We start from the raw sequence: 21,953 nt of genomic DNA on the forward strand, positions 1-21,953 counted from the left end.
CTCTTATATCGTTCTAGATAGGTCACCTGGTGGTTCAAATGACCCGTAATTTTTTCTATATGGGCCTGTAGTCTACATCTTGATCGATAATTCTGAGGATATTTAATTCCACAGAAACAGAAAACATCGCGATTACCTTGGCATTGGTAAATGAAATGAGTAAATAAAAGAGCGAACGCCCCACTGACCTTACGAAATTAGAAATCTTGAATAACTTTTTGACGATTTCCGCACAGCGCCGCGAGTCACGCGAACTCGGATTAAACGGTTGAACTATAAAAATATATAAAAATAGACGTTTTAATTATCGCGAGCGGTTCCAAAAATAATGAACCACGTGAGGAAGATTATATTTAGATTATGTTGTGAGCGGCGTGTGTTTTATATAACGTTATGGAATTTTTGATGCCTACAGAAAATCTTATTTGTTTAAAAGGTTTTTCGTGAAGCACTACGGAGTCACCCTGATTTGAGTATTAGGGTGCCTCCAGCGTTTATTTTATCAAAGATGTCTGACTTTGCGAACAGCTTGTACTCAAACATTTCGCTATGTACGGAATGTAGAATCGTAATAATAATTAATCGATTTTACAATTTAATTTTCGTTCTCAGTATTGGAATCATCTAATATATCAGTTGTTTGAGTGGTGTCACACAAAAATAGCTCTAAATAGAATTAATCGAGATGTTTAAATCAATCCTCATCAATTATTCACGTTTTTATTTACTTTCTCTAATTTATTGACACTAAATCGGTACAATTTTTATTTACCAGCTCGCGGCATCGTCTGAACGTTACGTTATTCAAATTTTCACAAATCCCCTCGTGACTCACTCCACATGTTTACCACCTGTCGTTTCAAGGTCTCTCACCTTAATATTTACTATATTACCTGATTCACAGTCATCTGTCGTATCGCCTACAGTGTTGGCGGGAGGGGGTAGATACATTATTTAAGTCAGTCGGATTTAACAGGATCTTTGGGTCGATTTGATTTCATTTCTATTTGAAGCAAAATTGACATTAATGATCCAAGAATTCACTCATTAAAGCTACTTAATAATCTTTCTTTAGAATTGTAAACTTAAATAGTAACATAGGTAAGTGTGTAAGATAAAAATGAGATACCTTGAGGACACTAAAGATTTAAAGTTAATATATTAAAGCTAATAGTACTAAAGTTATAGTTGTTAGTTCTCTCTGTTCGTTATATTTTATACTATTACATCGATTATAAAGTAATATCTATTATATTTAGATTATCTATATCGCGTCGTATCTACATTATCTATTTTAGGGAATTGATAAGCTTATGAGTTTCTGATTACGACAGCGTTATTGTTAAATTGATATGGGCCAGTTTTATGTATTTTATCTATTTGAATAGCATCGGCCTTTTAATGGACAATATCTATTTAGCTTGTTTTTGTGCTCTTGTTGAGAAAATTGACACGAGGTGAAGCATTTTTTATTGGAAACTCTATTTTAAGCTGATGTAAAATGTTTAATACTCACTATTATTCTTGACGGAAACTTACTGGCTGATTAACTGGCTACATTTAACTAGTATTTCTTTGCATATTACGACCGTGCTGAGATACATTAATATTCAAGTACACGATATGTACAACTAAAAACAATTTAAAAATTTACATACGAAAATGTCTGAAGTGTATTGGAACATTGTTTTGTGTCGCTTATTGTTTCGTGTGCGTCCTATTGATTCAAGTGTCGCGGTGTTGGTGCTCGTCTGTTACAGGTTCTGCGGCTTTGTGTGCAACTATTCTGGGTACACGGTGATCGGTCGGACCCCCTTTACTAACTGTCTCCTGTCTCTCTCTTTCCAGATGTTTCCGGATGCTGTTATCTCGCTCCGGCGCTGCGCCTAAGGAATGCCTATGCTTGATTGTTCAGTTTAAAATTTCGATTCTTCGTAATGTTCTCGCAATGTATCGATGTTTACAGTTCCGAACGACTCTAATGCCAAGGTCGCGGCGGCCATTAGTCAGATATTATTTTTGGCTTTTCTTTTCCCATTTGTCAAGGAAGTTGTCGCGTTATGAAATGATGTATAACTCGCGGATGATAGATGCGAAAGAAATTTTCAAGATAGTTGCCGAATTTGTTATTGTAATTTAATTCTAGAAGTGTATAAAATGTTGTAGCAGTTTAGTTTACGGTTGTTTGATGTAACGATCCCAGATAACTTTTATTTTTTCTTTCTAACATTTGATTCCCGAGACTCGATTCTTATCGAATTACTTCTCGTTACGCTCCAATCGTTAGTTTACTCCGTTGTATTTTTTGCCCTCTCATAGATTTGATTACGTTGTTACTAATACAAAATATTTCGCAGTAATAGATAGTAATATCCAATAATTTATGACTAATTACAGTCAGTACAATTGCTCGTTAGCCAATAGCCTACATCTCGAGCCATTGGTGCTGAATTTTTAATATGAAACTATTGATTAGATATCGCATACACAATGGTATCGGAATAGTATGAACTCGTGCGTCAACAGAATTTTTTGATGTATTAGTCTTGTATGACGTCAGAAGCCCGCTGTAGTGTTCTGATGCCGCCGTAACCTATTGTGGTGTATTCTTAAAGAGTTGTTTTTCGTATCGATCGTTGGGATATCTATCAATTAATAAAGGCCGGTCACGTTTCTGATAGCCAATCGTATATTGATATCGCCGACCTTGTGTTATTACATAAATTGTTCTTCTTATAGGTGTACGTAGTATGAACAGTGATGAAAGTTTTCTATATTGAACTAAAGTGATAATTATAATGGTACACTGACGAACATGGAGAGGAAGTTGACTCGAGAGGACTTTATGAGGAAGAGCTTCCGAGCTCCCAGGGTATCGCCGGCCCCTGAAGGCCAGGCCACGGTTAACGGAGCCCCACCGCCCTCTCCCGTGTCGCTAGCCATGTTGGAAAGGACCCCACAACCGCAGCGTGCCCAATACGAGGTCACGACTACGGGAATAGCTCCCAAGCGCTTGGAACTCAACAGAGCGCATCCCATACATCTCAAATCTTTTCAAGCCGATCCAGATGAAACCGGTCCCACTCCACCGTCAGACGACGTCCTCAGAAAGCTGGAGCGGCAAATCGGTGAAATGGAACGCGGCCTTGAGAGAGCGCAGAACGGAAACGTAGAAGTGGATGAAAGAGTGCGCTACGCTGAACACGAGAACCTTCTACGCACCGGAGTGTCTTCTGTGGGCGGCGGGGGATACTTGCCCGCAGATTCTGATACAGAACACGACGTAGCACCATTCAATAGAAATGAAACGACCCGTAGCAGCACGGGTGCGGCCGCTCCCGCACCCAGGCCGGCTACGAGGCTGGCTCGAACGAACTCCGATACGCAGCAGCATTCCGTGGCTGCCACTGCCCGTTTGATGCGAAAACTGGCCGACGGAGGTACGAAGGACGAGAAGACCAAGGTCATGTCCAGGAAGGCGATTCAAGCGAGAATGGAGCAGGTCAAGCGATCCGTTGTGGGAACGAAACATGAGCACAGAGTGTTGGCCGAGGCGAGGGCCGAGCCGGCGGCCAGCAAGGCGCCCACGTCGCCCGTCTCGACACGTTCTACTCCGCAGGTAATTTTGTGAATGTCGATTTGTGTTCAAATAGGAGATACAATTGGTCAACATCTTCATAGTGAATAGGTTATAATGGACCTCATATATCATAATATAATATGATAGAATGTTATATTAGCGTTAATATATAGTGTTATAAAGAAATCTTAGTACTGCCATTTGTAGGAACATTAAAGTTTATTGAACACAAATACATTATTAATACGTCATAGACGCTAGTCGGTGATGCCCCAACGGAGATAGTCAATCGTACGTAGGTATTTATTATAGTTTATTTATATTCGTTATTAATGTTTATCGTTAACCAGGTGTAGTAAGAACGTATTGTAAAAATATACAGCTATTTTACGTACAATGATACTCGAAAGTTTTACGAGATCCCATGTAGGTGCGGCGACGTGTTTCGTAATTTTATGATAAATATAATATATGATTCTGTTTTATTTGGTGTTATTGTAGGCAGAGTCGTGTGTGCGGTTGCGTCATTAAGTGATGACTTATCGGTTACGAAAGCCAAACAGCTAGGGGTCAAGTGTGACGTTCCGCGTGTGTGTTAGGGTGTATGGTAATAATATAAAATTGTTAGGTACGTTTTGTGCATGTGTATGAATTAATTACACATGTTGATGTATAGGTTTTATGCTCGTTTACATTCGGAAGCATTTACTGTTGATATCTCTTGATAAACATATTTTGAATCTTAAAACTATAGGAAATAAGTGATTTTTTTATAAAAAAAATAAATATGTATTATAACGTTGCCCTGTACGTTGTATATAAGTAGATAGAATAGGTAGCAATAAAATTAATATAAATTAAAAAAAAAATCGTTTTACGCTATTACAAAATCTTAAAAAATAATATGTAGTACGTATGTTGACTTCACTTTACTCATACATTATAACTATGTATCGGTCTACAAATATACATATATACATAACACATAACATACATACACAAGATACGATGTAACTAAATGTTGTTAGGCGAAACAATTTATTTAAAGCTTCTATAAGTAACACTTCGATAGTTGTCTTCGCAAAGAACTCTAAATAATGATTAATAGACGCGTTCACATATCAAAGGGGCGACACACCGAACGACTGGTCCGTTGTGAGTGTAATTGATTGGAGTGTGAACGCGGCGTAATGGACGCCGGTTCGGTTCTCAGCGGCGGGAGATAAATTAAGTGCACCAGTGAGTGTGTGAACTTTGTATCGAATATGGCCAGTGATATTATATACTGAATATAGGTATATTTCTTTTAGTGAATGTGTGTACATATGTATCATACATATACATTTGTATCATTAGGGAAATTTGTTTCTTTTTTTTTTCGGTGTAAATCTGGAAAGAACAACAATTGCTTAAATGATTTTGATTATTTCAGAACTTTTTTTGTGATATACGTTAACTGATTTTAGGATTTAGTTCAAAAATTTATGTCATTACCTATATATATGGCTGTATAAAAAAATATCTCTTATTTTTTACCGTGGACTTGTACTTGTACTTGTACTTTACGTTGTCGCATGTCTCAAATGTGACCGATTCGAGAAATAGGGAAAATATAAAATAATAATTCGATTTAAGAGAAGTCATTGAAACATTCACAATGCGCATACGTTAAATCTATGTGAAATTTACATTGTACTAGCTTCTAGCCCGCGGCTTCGCACGCGTTAATTCGAAGTAGTTTAATAAATGTTATTATTATTCATGTAATCCTTCCTCTTGAATCATTCTATCTACCTATTAAGAAAATCGTCACTAAAATCCGTTGCGTAGTTTTAAAGATTTAAGCATAGTTACATACCTACATAGGGACTGAGAAAGCGACTTTGTTTTATACTATGTAGTGATAGTTAGATAAGCCATGACATTAATATACAAAACACACGCAAAAACAGTTTTTAAATATTAATTAATTCAATATTGATCGAGATTGATCCATCAATAGTGTTTAATTGTACTCGATATGCATACTAATGAAGTATTTATTTCCCTTTGCAGGTAAGAAGCTGGTTGTTTGCATCAGTTATCATTTTTTATTCCGTGGTAAGATGGAGCGCGTATGCTTGGTCGTAAACAGGTTGGTGTATGTTCATTTGAGAAGCAATATCAATTGTATGACTTTGACAATATGAAAGATAAATTAAGTTCCAATCAAATGTTTCGCATATTTGTTTATGCGGAAGTGTCGTGAAACTTTTGTGGCTTTTTTATGCTATGAGCGTTCAACTGAGCTGGTGTTTCGCCTGATGGTAAGCGATCACCACCGCCCATGGACAATAAATTGCAGAGGTAGCGCCTCCGCGAATGCGCTGCACGATTTCAAAGGAAGTGGATTGACGTCTAGAAAGAGGTAATGGACTGGGAAGGATGAGGAAAAGGAAGCACACCTACATATGTGTAAAATATTTGTGATATACAGTGTTATTTCATGCATATTAATTTCTTTCTAATTTTTTTCTTCAAGTTATAAAAACGGCATCTCGAATTAGGAAAATAAATCATGCACTTTGGTTTCAGGATTCATTGTTAGGTTGTATTAATTTGTGGAGAATTTGTCTCAGTTGATAGCTATTATAGAACTGTTGTTTGATTCGTTTGTTTGTCAATTATATTCGGTGATACTTCTTGACATGGAGTTGGTCGTAGTATACAATATTACATAAATATAAGCACAAATATAAATATGAAAAGAAAACATTAGTCGTTACATTAATTTAATTCAATGCGCTTCATATTGTATATAGTGTATATAAAGATAAAATATATTATATATACTAGGCACAGAAAATCAAACAAAATTGAAATGAATCTAATTTAAAATCTGTTGAAAGCATTAAAATTATTTGATACGATCCGCTGTGCTTGGCCTGGGTTGACTCGAGATAAATTAACCTATGTTAATCGGAAAAGATAGCTTTCTAATTGTGAAAGAATTTTTAAAATCGATCGAGCGGTTATTGAGTTTTATCTTAACAAACAATGACGTCTTTCATTTGGTTTTGTATAAAAAGCGTTAGGTAAAAGTAACACAGGTACAATAGCTGCGATAGAGAGATTTATATATCCATGTTTAAAAATCTACAATTGCCTTATATGGCCGCGTGGTCGCTGGCCATTTCCTTCGACCTTGATGACGTCACCGTCACACCCGGTTCATTAAAACCGGTCCAACTGTTTGACAAGAATGCGTATTATAATGTTCAGTGGACATGATGGAGTTTTCGTTTATTCTTTAAACGAAAGCCGTTGTGTAGTTTACTCTGGAGATGTTGGGTTGGTTTTGAATATTTCTATTTTAACTATATTCAGTTTGGTGGTTTGTTATTTTCGTTATTGAGGGTAGTTTTCAAGAAACTAGGTAAGGATTTGTTCATTGCAAGATAGGTATAATAATTCCCGAATATGATAGTTTAGTTTGTTTGACTCAAGGGATGATTGAAAATAAAGAGTTATGAATGAGAAACGAGCTTATGATTTATTTTAAAATAATATTGAAACAGGTAATAGGTATCTACCTAAAATGGTAATATCGTTATTTTACCAATAACTAATTTTAAAGAAGAATCATTTTTAGGTCTATTCAGATAGAAAAAATACCGTATCTATTTGACGAATTTCGATGGCCTCTCATTCTCAGACTTCAACTAAATACAAATATATCCCGAATGAACATGATTGACCGTCCAATATTATTTTGGTCGATGTAACATGCGCGCTGCCATACAACCGGCGGGTCAAACTTAACTGGTTTATTTATATCCAATATAAACTGCGGCTAAACAACTTAGACGTTTCGCGGAAAACGACGCGAAGCGAGGGCGGCGATAACCCATAGTTATGACGACGGACTACCGTAATATTATTATGTTGTACACGAATTATGCTGACGTAAGCGAAGCCGCCGAGGAAACCTTACCAGTTGGAAGTTGTTACGCTGGCCTCACAGCTAACAGTAGTGTTATAGTGTGTAATAGACCGAATGCGAGAGAGCTCCATCGAGATTATATGGGATAAGTGCGTGTATAATTCATGATGGTAATCCAATGCCAGTTCTGTGTGGCCGTGGGCAGCAGGAGGTGGCTGGAGCCGGTATGGAAACGCAAAATGGTAAAGTGTGTGACTACGTATCAACGGTATGAACTATGAAGATTAGTTGCTAATTGTTTTTTGTTTAGATTTACACAGCGATCAATTTTACAGTATCTTATTTCGCTTCGTTGGGTAATTTAAGGTCTAAACGTATTGTGCAATGAAAAACTCTTTGTTATACATTTAAAAATGTTAAAAGAACAATTCATTTATTCTAGAGAATCTCAATTTTTAAGTGCTTATTATAGTGTAGAGACATAGATATATATATATCAAGTACTTTTATTACGACACGGTCGTCCAAGTTGCAAGACGTAAAAGTTACATCAATTGTTTAACAGTAAGTTAGACAGTTATCTCGCTCGCTGCGATTTACAATTGGTAGCAGGAATCTTGATAGGTTGTCGATGTCGACCCAAATTCGTTGTCTCAGTAGAGAACACCATGACTGGACCTACTTGACTTAGATTCCTATGTCCCCTAGCTGGGGCGGAGGCGGCATCCACACTGTTGCGCCAGCTACTCCTATCGTGAGCTTCCCTTTTTATTTCGCTCGAGATCACTCACAATACATGCAATGCATTAGAAAATTGCAAAGAATACAATGTAATATAAAAGCATACACATTTATTATGACATTGCATAATAACAATTGAGGTACTAGGTAAATGTAATTAATAAATTCTAACATCGCTCGATAAACGATAATCATGGATTCAAAGAAGTTGACATATCATATCGATAAAAGCATAATATACATTTTGTAAATGCTAAAGGTGAAAACTAGAAACCTTTTAAAATAAGTACCTACCTACGGTAGAAATGCCGACGTTTAATATTGCAACACAACTGTTCGCTGGTTGGTGAATCTCTACCGCATGTATCGGTTAGGTATACTAAGATTGGATGTACCTAGTATCTACGTATGCAGTAAATATATCACTAGTATTAAAGGGGCTATGTTTTCCTAAATAAAGAATTGCAATTTTTTTATAATTTCAAATATTCTCAAAAAATGTTTCCTTACTAAAACTATTTCGATATCAAAACGAATAATTTTTAACGATGATTAAGAATATATTTTACATGTTTTAACGAAATTTGAAATAGTAAATGTTAATAAAACACATCAAAACGCACGCTAATAAAATTATAATTCTTATTGTTCAAGGAACTTTGTCGCTTACCGTCCACATCAGTTCAAGTCTCCAATAACGGTTCATCAACACCATATATTGGCATACAAAAATGATTGTTATGTTTTAATCTGTATTCGTACAAATACAGATTTAAACATAATGACTGACAAGCAATCGCACCTGCTGACGAGAGATAGGCGTAAATACTGTTCACACATCCGACATTATTATTATTACGAAAGGCAATATTCTGTACTCTAATTGTGCGCTTCGAGCACATTCTGTCAGTATATGTTGCACATACTCCAGAGTACCAGTCGTTACACATAGAAGAATCTACTAGCTTCATAAAATGTGCAAACTATTTAGATGTTTGCTTTTATTATAATCTTTCTTGTCATCTGTAATATTTGGAATATGATGAAATAGGATTCGAGTCCTATGATATATAGTTTATACGAAGGTATACTAGCGGTTTGGCATATATTTGATATGCAACTCCGCTGCATTCGTAGATTCATATTTCGGATTCTCAAAATTAATGTTACACAATATATATACAATATATATTATAGGAAGTACATAATGTATATACGTTATGTTTCGCGATGGAGGGGTTTGTATGCGCAAACCGGGTAAATAGGTCACTGTGAAGAGTTATGTTAATTAATTTCAGCGTATACCAAAGTATACTAAAGTATCCGAGTAGGTAAGTTTGGAGGCTGTCTCAGACATGAATACTTATAAAATGTTTGCTAGAAAATGTCTTGACAAAGTAACTAAGTTATAAGTACATTAACTTGTTTGATTTCGAAGGGTGTTGATTTAATCAGTTAAATTTAAAACCTTTTTTGGTTAATAGATAAAATACAATTTAAAAAAATTACTATGTAATTGCCAGTTATGATAGATAGTTCTTAGATGAGCCATGAGGTAAAGTTTTAAGAAAGGAAAGCTTGCAGTTTACGAGCTCGCAGCACGGGTTCCCAATTTATCACCGTGTTACGTAATAGAGGAGTCGGAGGAATTTCCGATGGGATTACAATTCGGATAACCCGTTGTGTATTAAGGACAGTGAAGAGTAAACGGTGATAAAAATTATAGTAAAAGAGATTAGATCTGATTATATTTCGATATACATATAATGTACTAATGTAATGTCGGTAAACTGATTATTGTGAAAAGGAATTAAGCCCTTCCATCAATTGTGGTAACAATAGCAAATTAAATAAATGACCAAAAGTCATTAATAAAAGCTTAGGAAAGCGATTAAATGTATGAGTTTGATTAAAAATTGTATCCGCATTATAAACCCTTCAACGAGAAAGATTATCTGTACGTTTTTATGTCAACTCCGGCTACATTCGGAATATAATTGAATACAGAAAAGCGACTTATCGCTAACAAAAGAATCGGATTTTTAACCTTTCCCATACAAATACATTATAGACTCTAAGCGTTCCCGTTTTGGGTGTGTTTTTGTATGTTCGCCGAGGCGGAGTTGGTACGTTTTACATTTGTTTTGTCGAGTTTCAACCCTCCTCGGTTCCGCAGTATCAATTCGGCCAGCGAGGGGTGTGCACGCGTGTTTTTTTTTTTCGAGCTCCATTGTTGTTGGAATGGTGTTTGTTAGTGTGTGAAGTGCCATGGCTAAGAAACGGGTAAGCCCGAAACGGTTGTGTGTGATTTTAAAGTGTACATTGCGTTTATTTAAAGCTAATTATATTGTCTGATACTCAATATAACGTTCTTTACGAATCGATCCGTCTATATAAATATAATTTATCTAAAGTTATGACGATTAGTAATCTTTCATTTACTAAATTTTTATAAATTCTATTAATGATACAATGGAAACGTTAAAAAGTAGTTAACTCAGTCATACATTACCTAATTCAAATTATTAAAATCAAAGCAGTTTAATTATTACTCATCTATAGATACAATAAATGTAAACATAGGTGTTTGTTTGTACATATAATATTATGCGATTATGCGATGCACGCAACGTTCGTTCGAGTAATTCACAACGGCCGGGCCCTTCCGTGGATTTTATGACGCGATAAAGTTAAAAATTAAAGCAACCGACTGAATATTTTTATTGCAAGGGTTGATTCAATAAGATTACCATGTTATCGTACACAGATAAAAACTACTTGCGAAGTAAAAACACACCCTTTGTATAGGTACAAACAAGTTTTGAATAATAACAGCGCGTTAGAACATTAACACTAGTATATATAGTGATTTTTAAACTTATGATACTTTGGATGTTTGGTTGCTATCATATAAAAACTGTAAAACCAGCTGAATCGATAATTATAGAATTTCTCTGGATCGATAGATTAATTATGTTAGGTTTTGAATGTGAGCTTTGCCCGAAAAAATTTTAACTGCTTTCAAAATTTACGATTGTTTTTTATTAATAACGCACTATTATATTTTTATAACATCGTGTCTCTGTTACGCTATATCTATTACGATATATATTATATGGATACATAGGATGAACCGTGAATGAGGATGTTCAGGTTATAAGATTAGCAACTGATACTCTTTATATAATTCATAAATAATTTTGCATGTCGAAGCTAGCGCAAAGACCTCAATTGTGTACTCTATAGGTGCAGTACTGTATAGGTAAATGTACTGAGTTTTCGTTCGAGTTGAAGATTATGACGAAATGGGAAACTTGAAAAGATATGACACTTGAAATTTGGTTTCATTATACACATTAGTAGAGCTAGATTCATAGATACCTAAGTATGCTCGTACATTATTTCAATTAGCCAACAAATTTAACAGCGAACGTGGCCACGAGTAGACTGAACTCAATTACAAACCTAACTCGACGTTTAACGGACGGTCTCAATAGAGAGAATAACCACGGACGAGACTGTGCGCTGTACAGCCCTCGCTAACGATACTTGTGTATTTCGTTTAATGCGGATTTTCGGTATGAAAAGCTCATTATATTTCGGTTTCGAGCCGCTCTCTTTCGTCCCGAATGAAGTGAGAGTCTAGACGCGCAGGTTTCGATGTTTAATTTGTCAATGTGCACCTTAACTGGATGGTGTTTGAGTTGTTATTCTAATGACGATGAGGAAATATTGTTTTTCAATATGAATCATAATCAAATGCAAAAAACGTAAATAAGTAAATAATAAATAGAATGATGGTGGCTGTAGAAAAACATTTTTGAGGTGTATCAAATATTATTATATTGAAATTTTTTTTCGCCAAAAAATCGTCTATCTAAACAGTACTTGTAGTATATGATAAATGCAACGTAGGTATTTAACGTTTTTATTACACAAAAGAAGGAGAAAAAAATATATATGAACAATTGTTAAAGATAATATATAATGGGGCGGCCCCTGGTATAGGTAATAATTTCTCTAAAAATAAACAACAATGAACTAATTATGCGTTCAATATATTATAAATTACAGTGAAGTACAGAACTTGTACAAAAATTTAAAACCTAAAACTGTCCTAACTTGTGATTGAATCCTAGTCAAAGCAACGTTTCTATACACTATACTCCTTATAAGTAATGCTTTAAGAAGGACGAAAGGGCAGGCAGCAGTTTTCATTAAAAAAAAAAACATATATCGGTTTACAGAGTAAAAAGTTATAATGTAACAAACACCAGTCGAATTGATAACCTACCCTTTTTTGAAGTCGGTTAAAAACCACGAACTCAACCTTATTGTAAAATTGGAAGTCTACCCAAATCTCAGATTGGGCAGACTTTTAGCTGGGACGTTTTTTGCCTCTGATTGTGTATCAAGTTTTATAATAGATCGAAGCATATGGCCGTTGGACAGTTCTCAATAGGTTAGCGAGTCGAAGCGATCGATACTCTTGTGACGGCTGCAGCTCGGCGCTCTTGTGACGTGGTCACGTTGTGTCTATGTATACATTGTTGTTGCTGTAGTGACACTGTAACCTATATCTATACATAAACTATCTGCACCCGCCAAACGCTGTTCTGCCTTACTCTTATTATTTAGGGGTATAAAAATAGATGTTGGCCGATTCTCATAGATACCGGATAAGCACAAAAAATTTCATCAAAATCGGTCAAACGGTTTCGGAAGAGTATGGCAACGAAAACTGTGACACGAGAATTTTATATATTAGAAGATTATCACTAAAAGGAAAACATGTATATATTTATTGGTTTTTCTAACGGCCTATTTCATTACTAGCTGATAATGTATACGGTAGCGTATTTGGAGCTGTGTGTAAATTTGTTTTATTATCTTTTTTATGTTGTTTTTTCCAAAGAAATTGCGTTCCAATTGCGTTGTTTGGGAAAAAATCATCTCGATTTTTTTTTGTGAGATTTAAGCATTAGTAGCTAGGTAGTTACCTATATGTAACATTAAAATTTAGTAAATATTAACGTGAGAATAATAAGTGCAGTAAGTGTGATGTGAGCGATAAAGATGTACAGTGCGAGGACGATAATTATATCAAGATGATGGTTTCTCGTTGACGATAAGTCGCGTGTCGCGTGCGATCTGTGATGAAATAAATAAATAAATAAATCTGTGATGAAATAAATGAATAAATAAATCTGTGATGAAATGACTGAAAAATAACGAAACGCGTGTGACGCACGAACGTGTTGTTGCGGTGCACTATCGACTCGTGCGCAGCGCGTTTGTGACGGATGCGAATAGATCAGTGATCCAGCGGCATGGGCGTGAAGGGACGATACCTGGTAATTTTTGTAGATGCATGCGATAGTTTGTTTGTTTAGTTGATCTGTTGGTTTGTCTATGTATTTGACAGTAGATGGTTTTCTCCTACGATTGCGTTAAGTGGACATGCTTTGTATGTCTTTGATAATGATGCTTTTAATGCCAATGTAATATATATATAGCCTATAGTTACTCAAGGATCACGATAATATCCAACGGTGAATGAATTTCTGCAATCAATCGGTCCAGTAGTCCCCGAGATTAGCGCGTTCAAACAAACTCTTTGGCTTTTTAATATTAGTATAGATTCCGCGCATTTTGTAGATATTGTATATGTTAAGTATTTTTTTTAATATGAGATAAACAAACATATTAAATTGTAGCTTTTTAAAATCTATTCTATGTAGGTACGGTTTAAACTTCCATACGAGTACTTACATATTAAATGAACGTTTGTAGGTATTTAAAGAATTCTTTATCATTATACCAAACCACATGTATAATTACAGAAAATATTCAATTTCTATAAAACATATGCCATTCTATAAATAGGTCGCGTGTGTTTTTTATAAAGTGTAAACTGTAAAGGTGGTAAGCCTATTATAAAAGAAACGCATAAAACACTAAATCCTCCACCGAGTCATTTCATACGATATCGATATATTAAGCGAGTAGGTACATAAAATACATGTATGCTAACAATACGTTTTCTTTCAAATAAATAATAAAAAAACGATGTGTTCAGTATCAAATCGCGTGTTGTATCCTCATTAAAGTCGAGTCGCGTTCCGTTTTTTTATTTTTTACATTTTCACACGTAGCTACATTTAATTTCTCAGTGATATTACGTAATGCAGCGATTGTATAGCTTTTTCGATGGCTTTGTCTGGGTGGAGTTTGTTGTGGAATGTTTTATGGAAAACTAGCTGCGCCCCGCGGTATAAACCATAACCCTGCCTCGCCTAACATCCTACTAATCCTATCCTACTAATGTTATCAATGCGAAAGTTTGTAAGGATGTGTGTGTGTTTGTTGCTCTTTCACGCAAAAACTCCTGAACCGATTGCAATGAAATTTGGTACGTAGACAGCTGGGCAACTGGAATAACATATAGGCAACTTTTTATCCCGATATTCCTACGGGATACGGACGTACGCGGGTGAAACCGCGGGGCGTAGCTAGAAAAAGAATAAACGAAAGAAACGGTTGCACATCGTACAAATAACCGGTACCTATGTTAGAACAATTAATGATAATACAGCCTTGGTGCCGTTATTGCGTGATTTACTATTGATCAATTATACTGTGGCGTGTTACGTAAGTGTGTATGTGTACGCCCTTTACGGCATTTTCTGTTCACTGTGGTCGGTATACAAATAAAATGTCATTTTGAAATAATTGGCCAGTGTCGGTCATTCGTTCGGTTTAATAATTTAGCAATAAACAAAAATGTAAGCTTTCAAAGAGTTTCGATATTTTATTCTATTCTACTAGGGCATGGAAATCTAGAATTCTTCTTAGTGGGTAGTTGAAATGTATACGTGGTATAATAAAAGATATTAAGCAATGTGTCATGTAAGATATTATGCATTAATAATTGTTATTTAACAAGCATTTACGTATAGATTATTGAAAGCATGAAACGTTTGGGATACATGAAGTTTGTAATAAAATTTAATATAACAAATCCTACGAATTTTAAAAGCGTGAAAGTTTGTAAGTATGTGTGTATGTATGTATATATGGATGATATATTATTCGGTCCTATTTTTTAGCCGGATACCACGCGAGTGACGGCCCGGGTTACACCTAACGTTGTATAAAAGAACACACCTATAGATCTAAAACGATCCCACGTGCGTCGTACCCGCTGTTCCTCAATAATGCAGCCACAAGGCAGTGTCTCCGCTGTGTCTTATACCTAACATTCATCATGCATTATACAGTGAGTCGGTAAATATTATCACATTTTGAATGTGTCTTTTCATACCAGTTGTGCCGCCGGTTTCGCCTTCGACTCGCGATGGCGTTGCAGTGAATTAATGTATGAAAAATTTTAATTTCATTTAACACTACTTACTATATATAAAGCGCTGATGAAAAGGTATTATATTAGTTAATTTCATGCATCCGTACATTTCTATGATGTACATATATCGTTTGTAGGAATTGTCGAAATACTAAATTAAAAATAATGCGCATACTCGTATACCGTGATAAAGAATAACGCCCAGTTTGAAAAACCAGAACTTTAGCTTTAGCTAACTATACTAAGTATAACATAATATTGTCAGCGGTCCTTCATAAGTGTACAAAGTTCGAAATAAAATCTGCCCTATTAAATTAGGTCAAAATGGAGTCTAAGGGAGTTGGTTACAAACACTTAGGTGAAGCTAATAAAAGCGTGTTGAATATAGGTTACTGCTAATCGAAAAGTTTCAGCAAGCGAAACGTTGAAAGCTCCTATGTGTAGTCACGTCGGCACGCGACGTCCGCGGACGACCATCTAGCTAACATCTAGACATTTAGGCATGTAGGTCACCGAGACAACCTAGGTCGCGTGGGAACACGACATGAAGATGTTTTTGTAGCGCGGCTGGTCGGGCCACAGTTAATTGTAACGCTATTGTATATCTTATCTTACTAATGTTGTTAAAATTAAAGTTTGCCAGGACGGATATGTGTGTTGCTCTTTCACTTGAAAACCGTTCCTCGGATTTTCATTATACTTAGCAATGTTGTAGGTTATGTATATGAATACAAAGTTAAAAATAGAAGAGATTAATAATAATAACATTTGTTTTAACAATATTTTTTTTTTTACTTGAGTAAAATTCCATTTTTAATAAACAATTTTTAATAATATTATTTGTTATTAATTACATGAAATATACTTTTCTTCGCGTTTACATTCGCCTTTGAGTGATCGCTGTAAATACCGAATGAGAGACCTAAGCACTAACGCGCTCCATCTAGACTGTAGTAGGCACTAGACGTTCTAATGATGTTCTATTTTAACGTGCCAATTAGTTGAGAGGGCAGACGGTAACGAGTTTAGGAGGGAGAGTGTGAGGGCTTGTTCCTGCGCCCTGGTTATTTGATTGTTTGAGAATTGTGAAAGAAATGCAATTTGGTTTATATTATGTACTCTTGTCTTTAGAAATACATAGATAGATTAGTAAAATGTGAAAAGAAGATGGTAGGTGGTTAAGTGTGTGTATGTTTATCGTTATGAACACATGAATTAATCGAACTTTTACAAGTGAGAAAGTGAAAAATTACAGCGTTTTTAAAGAAAAAAATTATTTTTTATAGCTATGCGAGTAAAACTTGAGAATTATTTTTCTTTTGTTTGTCTATACAGACAAGGCGACGGGCGGATAGTTAGTTAGAAAATATATTGACTACGGGTCGTTTACCGTAGTGTATATAGTCTTACTCGTCGGTCACTAGGGTACTCACGAAGCCGCCTCGATTATCGAATTTGTTCTACGCCTTCGTGGAAATAACTTACCGCGATGTGATCCAGTGTGATCTTTCTACCTTATGATAATTCATAGTGGTGGGTGTATTTAATACATATAGGTATATAGTTTTTCGTACGTGGCTTCGCCCGCGTAGCTAGAGGAAACCCCATATAGTTCAAGTTCCCGAGGTTTTTCTGGGATATAGGCTATGTCCTTCGTACTTTGTACTTTTTCATGTCTCATGTTATTACGTTACCGAATCTTATCGAAATGGATTCAGTGGTTCAGGCACGAAGAAGCAACAGACATGCAGAGTTATGAGTCTCATATCTCTGCTACTATTAATATAAATTTACCTAGTTTGTGAAATCGTGACGTTGTTGCCGGGTTAAGTCTGTGGATAAGTATAGGAACGACTGGATCGATTTCAAAAATTCTTTCACCAGGATTTACCTGGAGTGATATAGGCTAGGGCGATGCTGGGGCAAGTAGCTATTTTATTATAATATACCAGACCGTTTGTAACTGCTTCGTTTGATGCCTTTTTGATTTAGCTTTTAATATTTAAATTCTACAATCAATAGAGAAATTATAGTTTTACATGAAAATTATCTAATGAAACGTCCGAATCACTTAAAACAACCCGGCGATGACTGGTGATTGACGAAGGGCCATTAACGTTATCCATTAGAAACGATATCAAACGCTTTACGAGATCGCCCTCGCCTCCATACAAATGTAAATGAATGTGAAACAAGTTCATTACGTCCGAAGAAAGATAATTTCGAACAGCTTTATGCGAGAAAATGGACGTTTATATTTTTGCGTTTTTTTTTTTTCTTGTCTTGTTTCGATTGTTCTATGGAAGTTTGCAGGCTGTTGGTTTAAGTGTGCGTTAACTGCCCCCCTTTAAGTCTCTAAAGCACAACCCCCGCCTTGCGCCAACCCCCATTCCCTCCTCTGATACGGGATCGGGTCAATGTTCCGGGCCGCAGGTTGCAGTGGATGCGGTGGCTTGCAATTAGGGGTGAAAATAATGCGGTATTGGCGCATTTCTTTTTTTTTTTTACTCGGAAAGCGATGGAAAGGTTACGTTTTCATAGTTTGGAGAAACGTTGAAGAACTCATTGAAGAAGTTATTGAATAGCTCTGATGGATTTTTAGCCGTTTTTATAAGATGTAGATGGAAATGACTTTTTTTTATTTTTTAATAAGGTTTTATTTCCGATTGCTCTCTTGTTGTTTTTTTTTTGTAAGATTTATTTGTTGACGTTACACTTCAAAGTATTTCGCGACAGCGGCTAATGCACCAATACGGACGCGCGCCCTTTGTGCGAACACAATGCGCTATCAATATATCGCGCGGCGACCCACTCCGCGAGCTTCCCACCGGCGCCGGATATCCGGATAATTACGTATCTCCGGTACCGTTCGCAACGAAGGCTGTGATCGAAATTTATTTAATTTTTTTTTTTCGTAGTCTGTAGTAGCAAAAGGCACTTTTCGTGCATTATTGATTGTATTGTGATTAATGCTAAGTGTTATCTTAAACGGAGAAGATAATGTATCATTACTGCTTGATTACTTTGCAAATTGCAACAAACTAACTAATTCAAGTATTCACGTGTATGATGATACATATAATAAAGCGAGAGCATATTACAATATGAACAAATAATGATTGCGGAAATTGCACGTGATGCAGAAGTCATTCTCATTTAATTTAGCCTTGTGAAAAGTTGTTAAATATTTTTTTTTCGTATAACGTAGGTAGGTAGTCGATTATGCAGTTATGACTAATGAGTCAACTCTGCAGTAAAAACCTAATTTATGGATATCGCTCTGTTTGTGAAGATAATGTTTCCTTTAATATGCCGGTAGTACAATGAAGGAATGGTGGTACAAATGTTTTCAACGAAAATAAGCATTTATGGGTGAGACATTGTCATTACCTGTCACTATGAACTAGCTTCGCTTTGTGGAATGGAATGTGTTAGTTTCATGCGGATATTTTTATTAAACTACGAAATTAATAAATAATTTAACTACGATAAAGCAATTACTTTTCTTCCGGCTCTTCTCTGTAGAAATTGCTTTCCGAACCGGTGGTGAATGGTAAGAGTATATTACGACGATCCTATAGTGCCCCTAAAAGACGTCTAATTGAATAAATAAATGTCTCAGTTTGAGTTTGAAAATAGCGTTTTAATAAAAAGAAGATAAATTACTTTTTCAAGCCAGTGCTTACATAATATAAATAAATCACTGACGGACTGACGTGGAAACGCAACTGCATACACCGCTACCTGTAACTTCATTAATCTTATGTCAAATGTGACAACCCTTTATTTCACAAATAATACCTAACTAAGACCTTACCTACATGTTGGGAAAAACACAAGACTCGAATGTACTCGCCAAGAGTACAATTATAATACAAATTTAAATGCGACCAAACGGGAGGCACCAGCTTTCAAATGAAAGAATAAAGAATCTTTCAAATCGATTCATCCCGTCGAAAGTTATGAGGTAACCTCAAAAAAAAAATGCAGTCGAATAATAACTCAACTGCACTTAAAAAAACGAGGCTTTTTTGTTGTTGATATTTTTGAAAACAACACTGGCATATTGTCACATAGAGCATAACATATTAAATAAATAAAACTGTAAAATGTCCAATGAAAATATTGAGAATAATTAACCAAAATACGCTTTGATTAATACGGTCAATAGACCTGCGATTATTCTAATACTTTCGGTTTTAATTGCGCTTCAAGTATCACACCGTTTAATAACAGGAGCTGTGAAGATTTTAATTATAGATAGCACACCTTGTCTTCACTGATGATGGCGCCGTTAGCCGTTTAATCGCTTGGTATCACTAGTCTACTGAATTTAGATATGGTTTTGTCTAAGATGGATTCGGGCGAAGGTTGTTTTGTTTTTAATTGGACTCAAATAGAACTAAAAAGTATGCATAGTGTAACTACTTATACTAAGGATAATAAATTTTAAATCTCTCATGGAAATCCCTGATTGGGTTTGGAACATCCAAACGCGATCAGGTCCTAGCTATTTATAATAAGGTACGATGTTTTATTGAGAAGTGTGTCGCTGGTATGTTTTAAATTTCGATTATGTATTAAAAATTGTTATAACGTCAAATGTTTTTAGCGTTGTACGATAACTTGTGTGTGTTTTGTGACTATAATTATAAGATAATACTCGCTGTTCGCCCCGGCTGCACCCGTGGTGCATGTCTATGTCGCTCAGTGAAGTTGCAGCTTTCTAATGGTGAAATAATTTTTGAAATCGGTCCAGTAGTTATTGCGTGATAACGTTACAAACATACAAAAGTTCAAAGAGGATATAATATTAATGTAGATTAGAAAAAAAAGCGAATGAATATATATTCTTAAAAGTTTAATTTCTCGGTTCTATGTTTCAGTTGTTTATTTCAATTAATGTGATATATGTTTTCTTTGCAGGTAAGATTCCTGACAAATAGCACGTATTTGTAACATGGATACAGGTTGAAGTATGGAATACATATTAGATTATGGTTATATTATAGACTAGCGTTCCGGCGCTACTTTGCCCTTGGTACGAATATATCACTTGGGGATCATGTTCGTATCTAATGATGGATTCTGAAATAAGCGCTTTTAGAAAATGAAAGACCAACCAAATTTTTCCAATTTATGCTATTTATATATTATTCTTTTTTATACCACATTGCGTTCTATAAATTTTTTAATGTAATAGAAAGGCATTAACGATTTTATACTATTTTTTATTAACACTTCGTCAGATTCGACCTATAACATATACCGTGAGAATAAGTGCACAAAAAGCCTTGAAGTTATTATTGCATTTTTATCAATTAATTCAAATCTCGAACCGGTCATTCTAGTTATTAACTCGTCATGTGTACCGCCAGCAGGTTATCTATCGTAGTCTTTTATTTTACGCATATTTAATTTCTAAACGCAATAAAACAACAATAACGTCCACTGATGAATTTTCTAAGTCGACCTTTCCAACGATTCGTCAATTAACTGGAGAAAAAAGCTAACGGACAATAACTATTACACTAATGTTATAAATGTTGTAAAGTTTTTTTGTATGGATGTTTGTCCGACAATCACGCTGAAACTATCGTACGGATTTTGATGAAATTTAGTATACAGACAGGGTATGAGCTGATTTGGGTGATAGGATACTTTTTATCCCGATTCAATGCTCCCTTGGGATAAAACAGGAATCTTCATATCCGGACGGACGACGGACGGACGAGAGTCTTAGACTTAGACGAGTTATCATAAAAATCATTAACTGGAAAAGTACATTCCATGTACTAAGCTCTGATCTCCCAATGCAGCGATGTTCGTTAAGTTTCGCTTATCTACCTCCCGCCATCGCACCCTCGTAGTGGCGAGTGGGTACGTGTGTCGAGTGTTGTTAGTGAGATGGACGTTGGTGTCTTTGAACGTAGATTGAGAAGGTGTAGTGTATCTTAGACGGTATTAGCTTTTGCTCGTGGCTTTGCACGCGTTAAATTTGTAGCTGTTTTATAGATGTTATTATATATATACACCTTCCTCTACATACTACATAGGAGGACATTGGGACAGACAGAGAAAGCGACTTTGTTTTATACTATATAGTGACAAACACACAACTCACAAATGATAAAATTGCCATAGCGAAAAATAACTATTTTAGTTTACCTATATGCGTGTTCTTTGTGTATTTCAGAAAGAGCTATAACGGTTGGTTTTATATACATAAGTTTAACTCGGAAATATCGAAGTTCGGTTCATAATGTATCACTAGCTGTGACCCGCGGTTGAAACCGCGTAAGCGTACTGCGTAACCGTATCCCGTAGGAATATCGGTATAAAAAGTG

The 21,953-nt window shown here is 35.5% G+C and overlaps 1 protein-coding gene across 19 annotated transcripts in view; it reads left to right on the plus strand.

Annotated features, from left to right (window-relative positions):
* The window catches only part of LOC119836082 (serine/threonine-protein kinase MARK2-like), a 159,296-nt gene that overhangs the window by 98,057 nt on the left and 39,286 nt on the right, over positions 1-21,953 (plus strand). For 13 of the 19 annotated variants that reach the window (XM_038361316.1, XM_038361302.1, XM_038361303.1 and 10 more), the window contains exon 2: positions 2,740-3,619. The exons of 3 other annotated variants lie outside the window; for them this stretch is intronic. In XM_038361316.1, the coding sequence (XP_038217244.1) occupies positions 2,816-3,619 (804 nt within the window). In that variant the 5' untranslated portion in view covers positions 2,740-2,815. Of the gene's footprint in view, positions 1-2,739; positions 3,620-7,591; positions 7,745-10,479; positions 10,527-13,444; positions 13,598-21,953 lie in introns of those variants that run through there. 3 more of the 19 variants (XM_038361318.1, XM_038361320.1, XM_038361319.1) reach the window with 3 other exon arrangements.

This window comes from Zerene cesonia, chromosome 22 (genome assembly GCF_012273895.1).
Source record: "Zerene cesonia ecotype Mississippi chromosome 22, Zerene_cesonia_1.1, whole genome shotgun sequence".
Classification (NCBI taxonomy): domain Eukaryota; kingdom Metazoa; phylum Arthropoda; class Insecta; order Lepidoptera; family Pieridae; genus Zerene; species Zerene cesonia.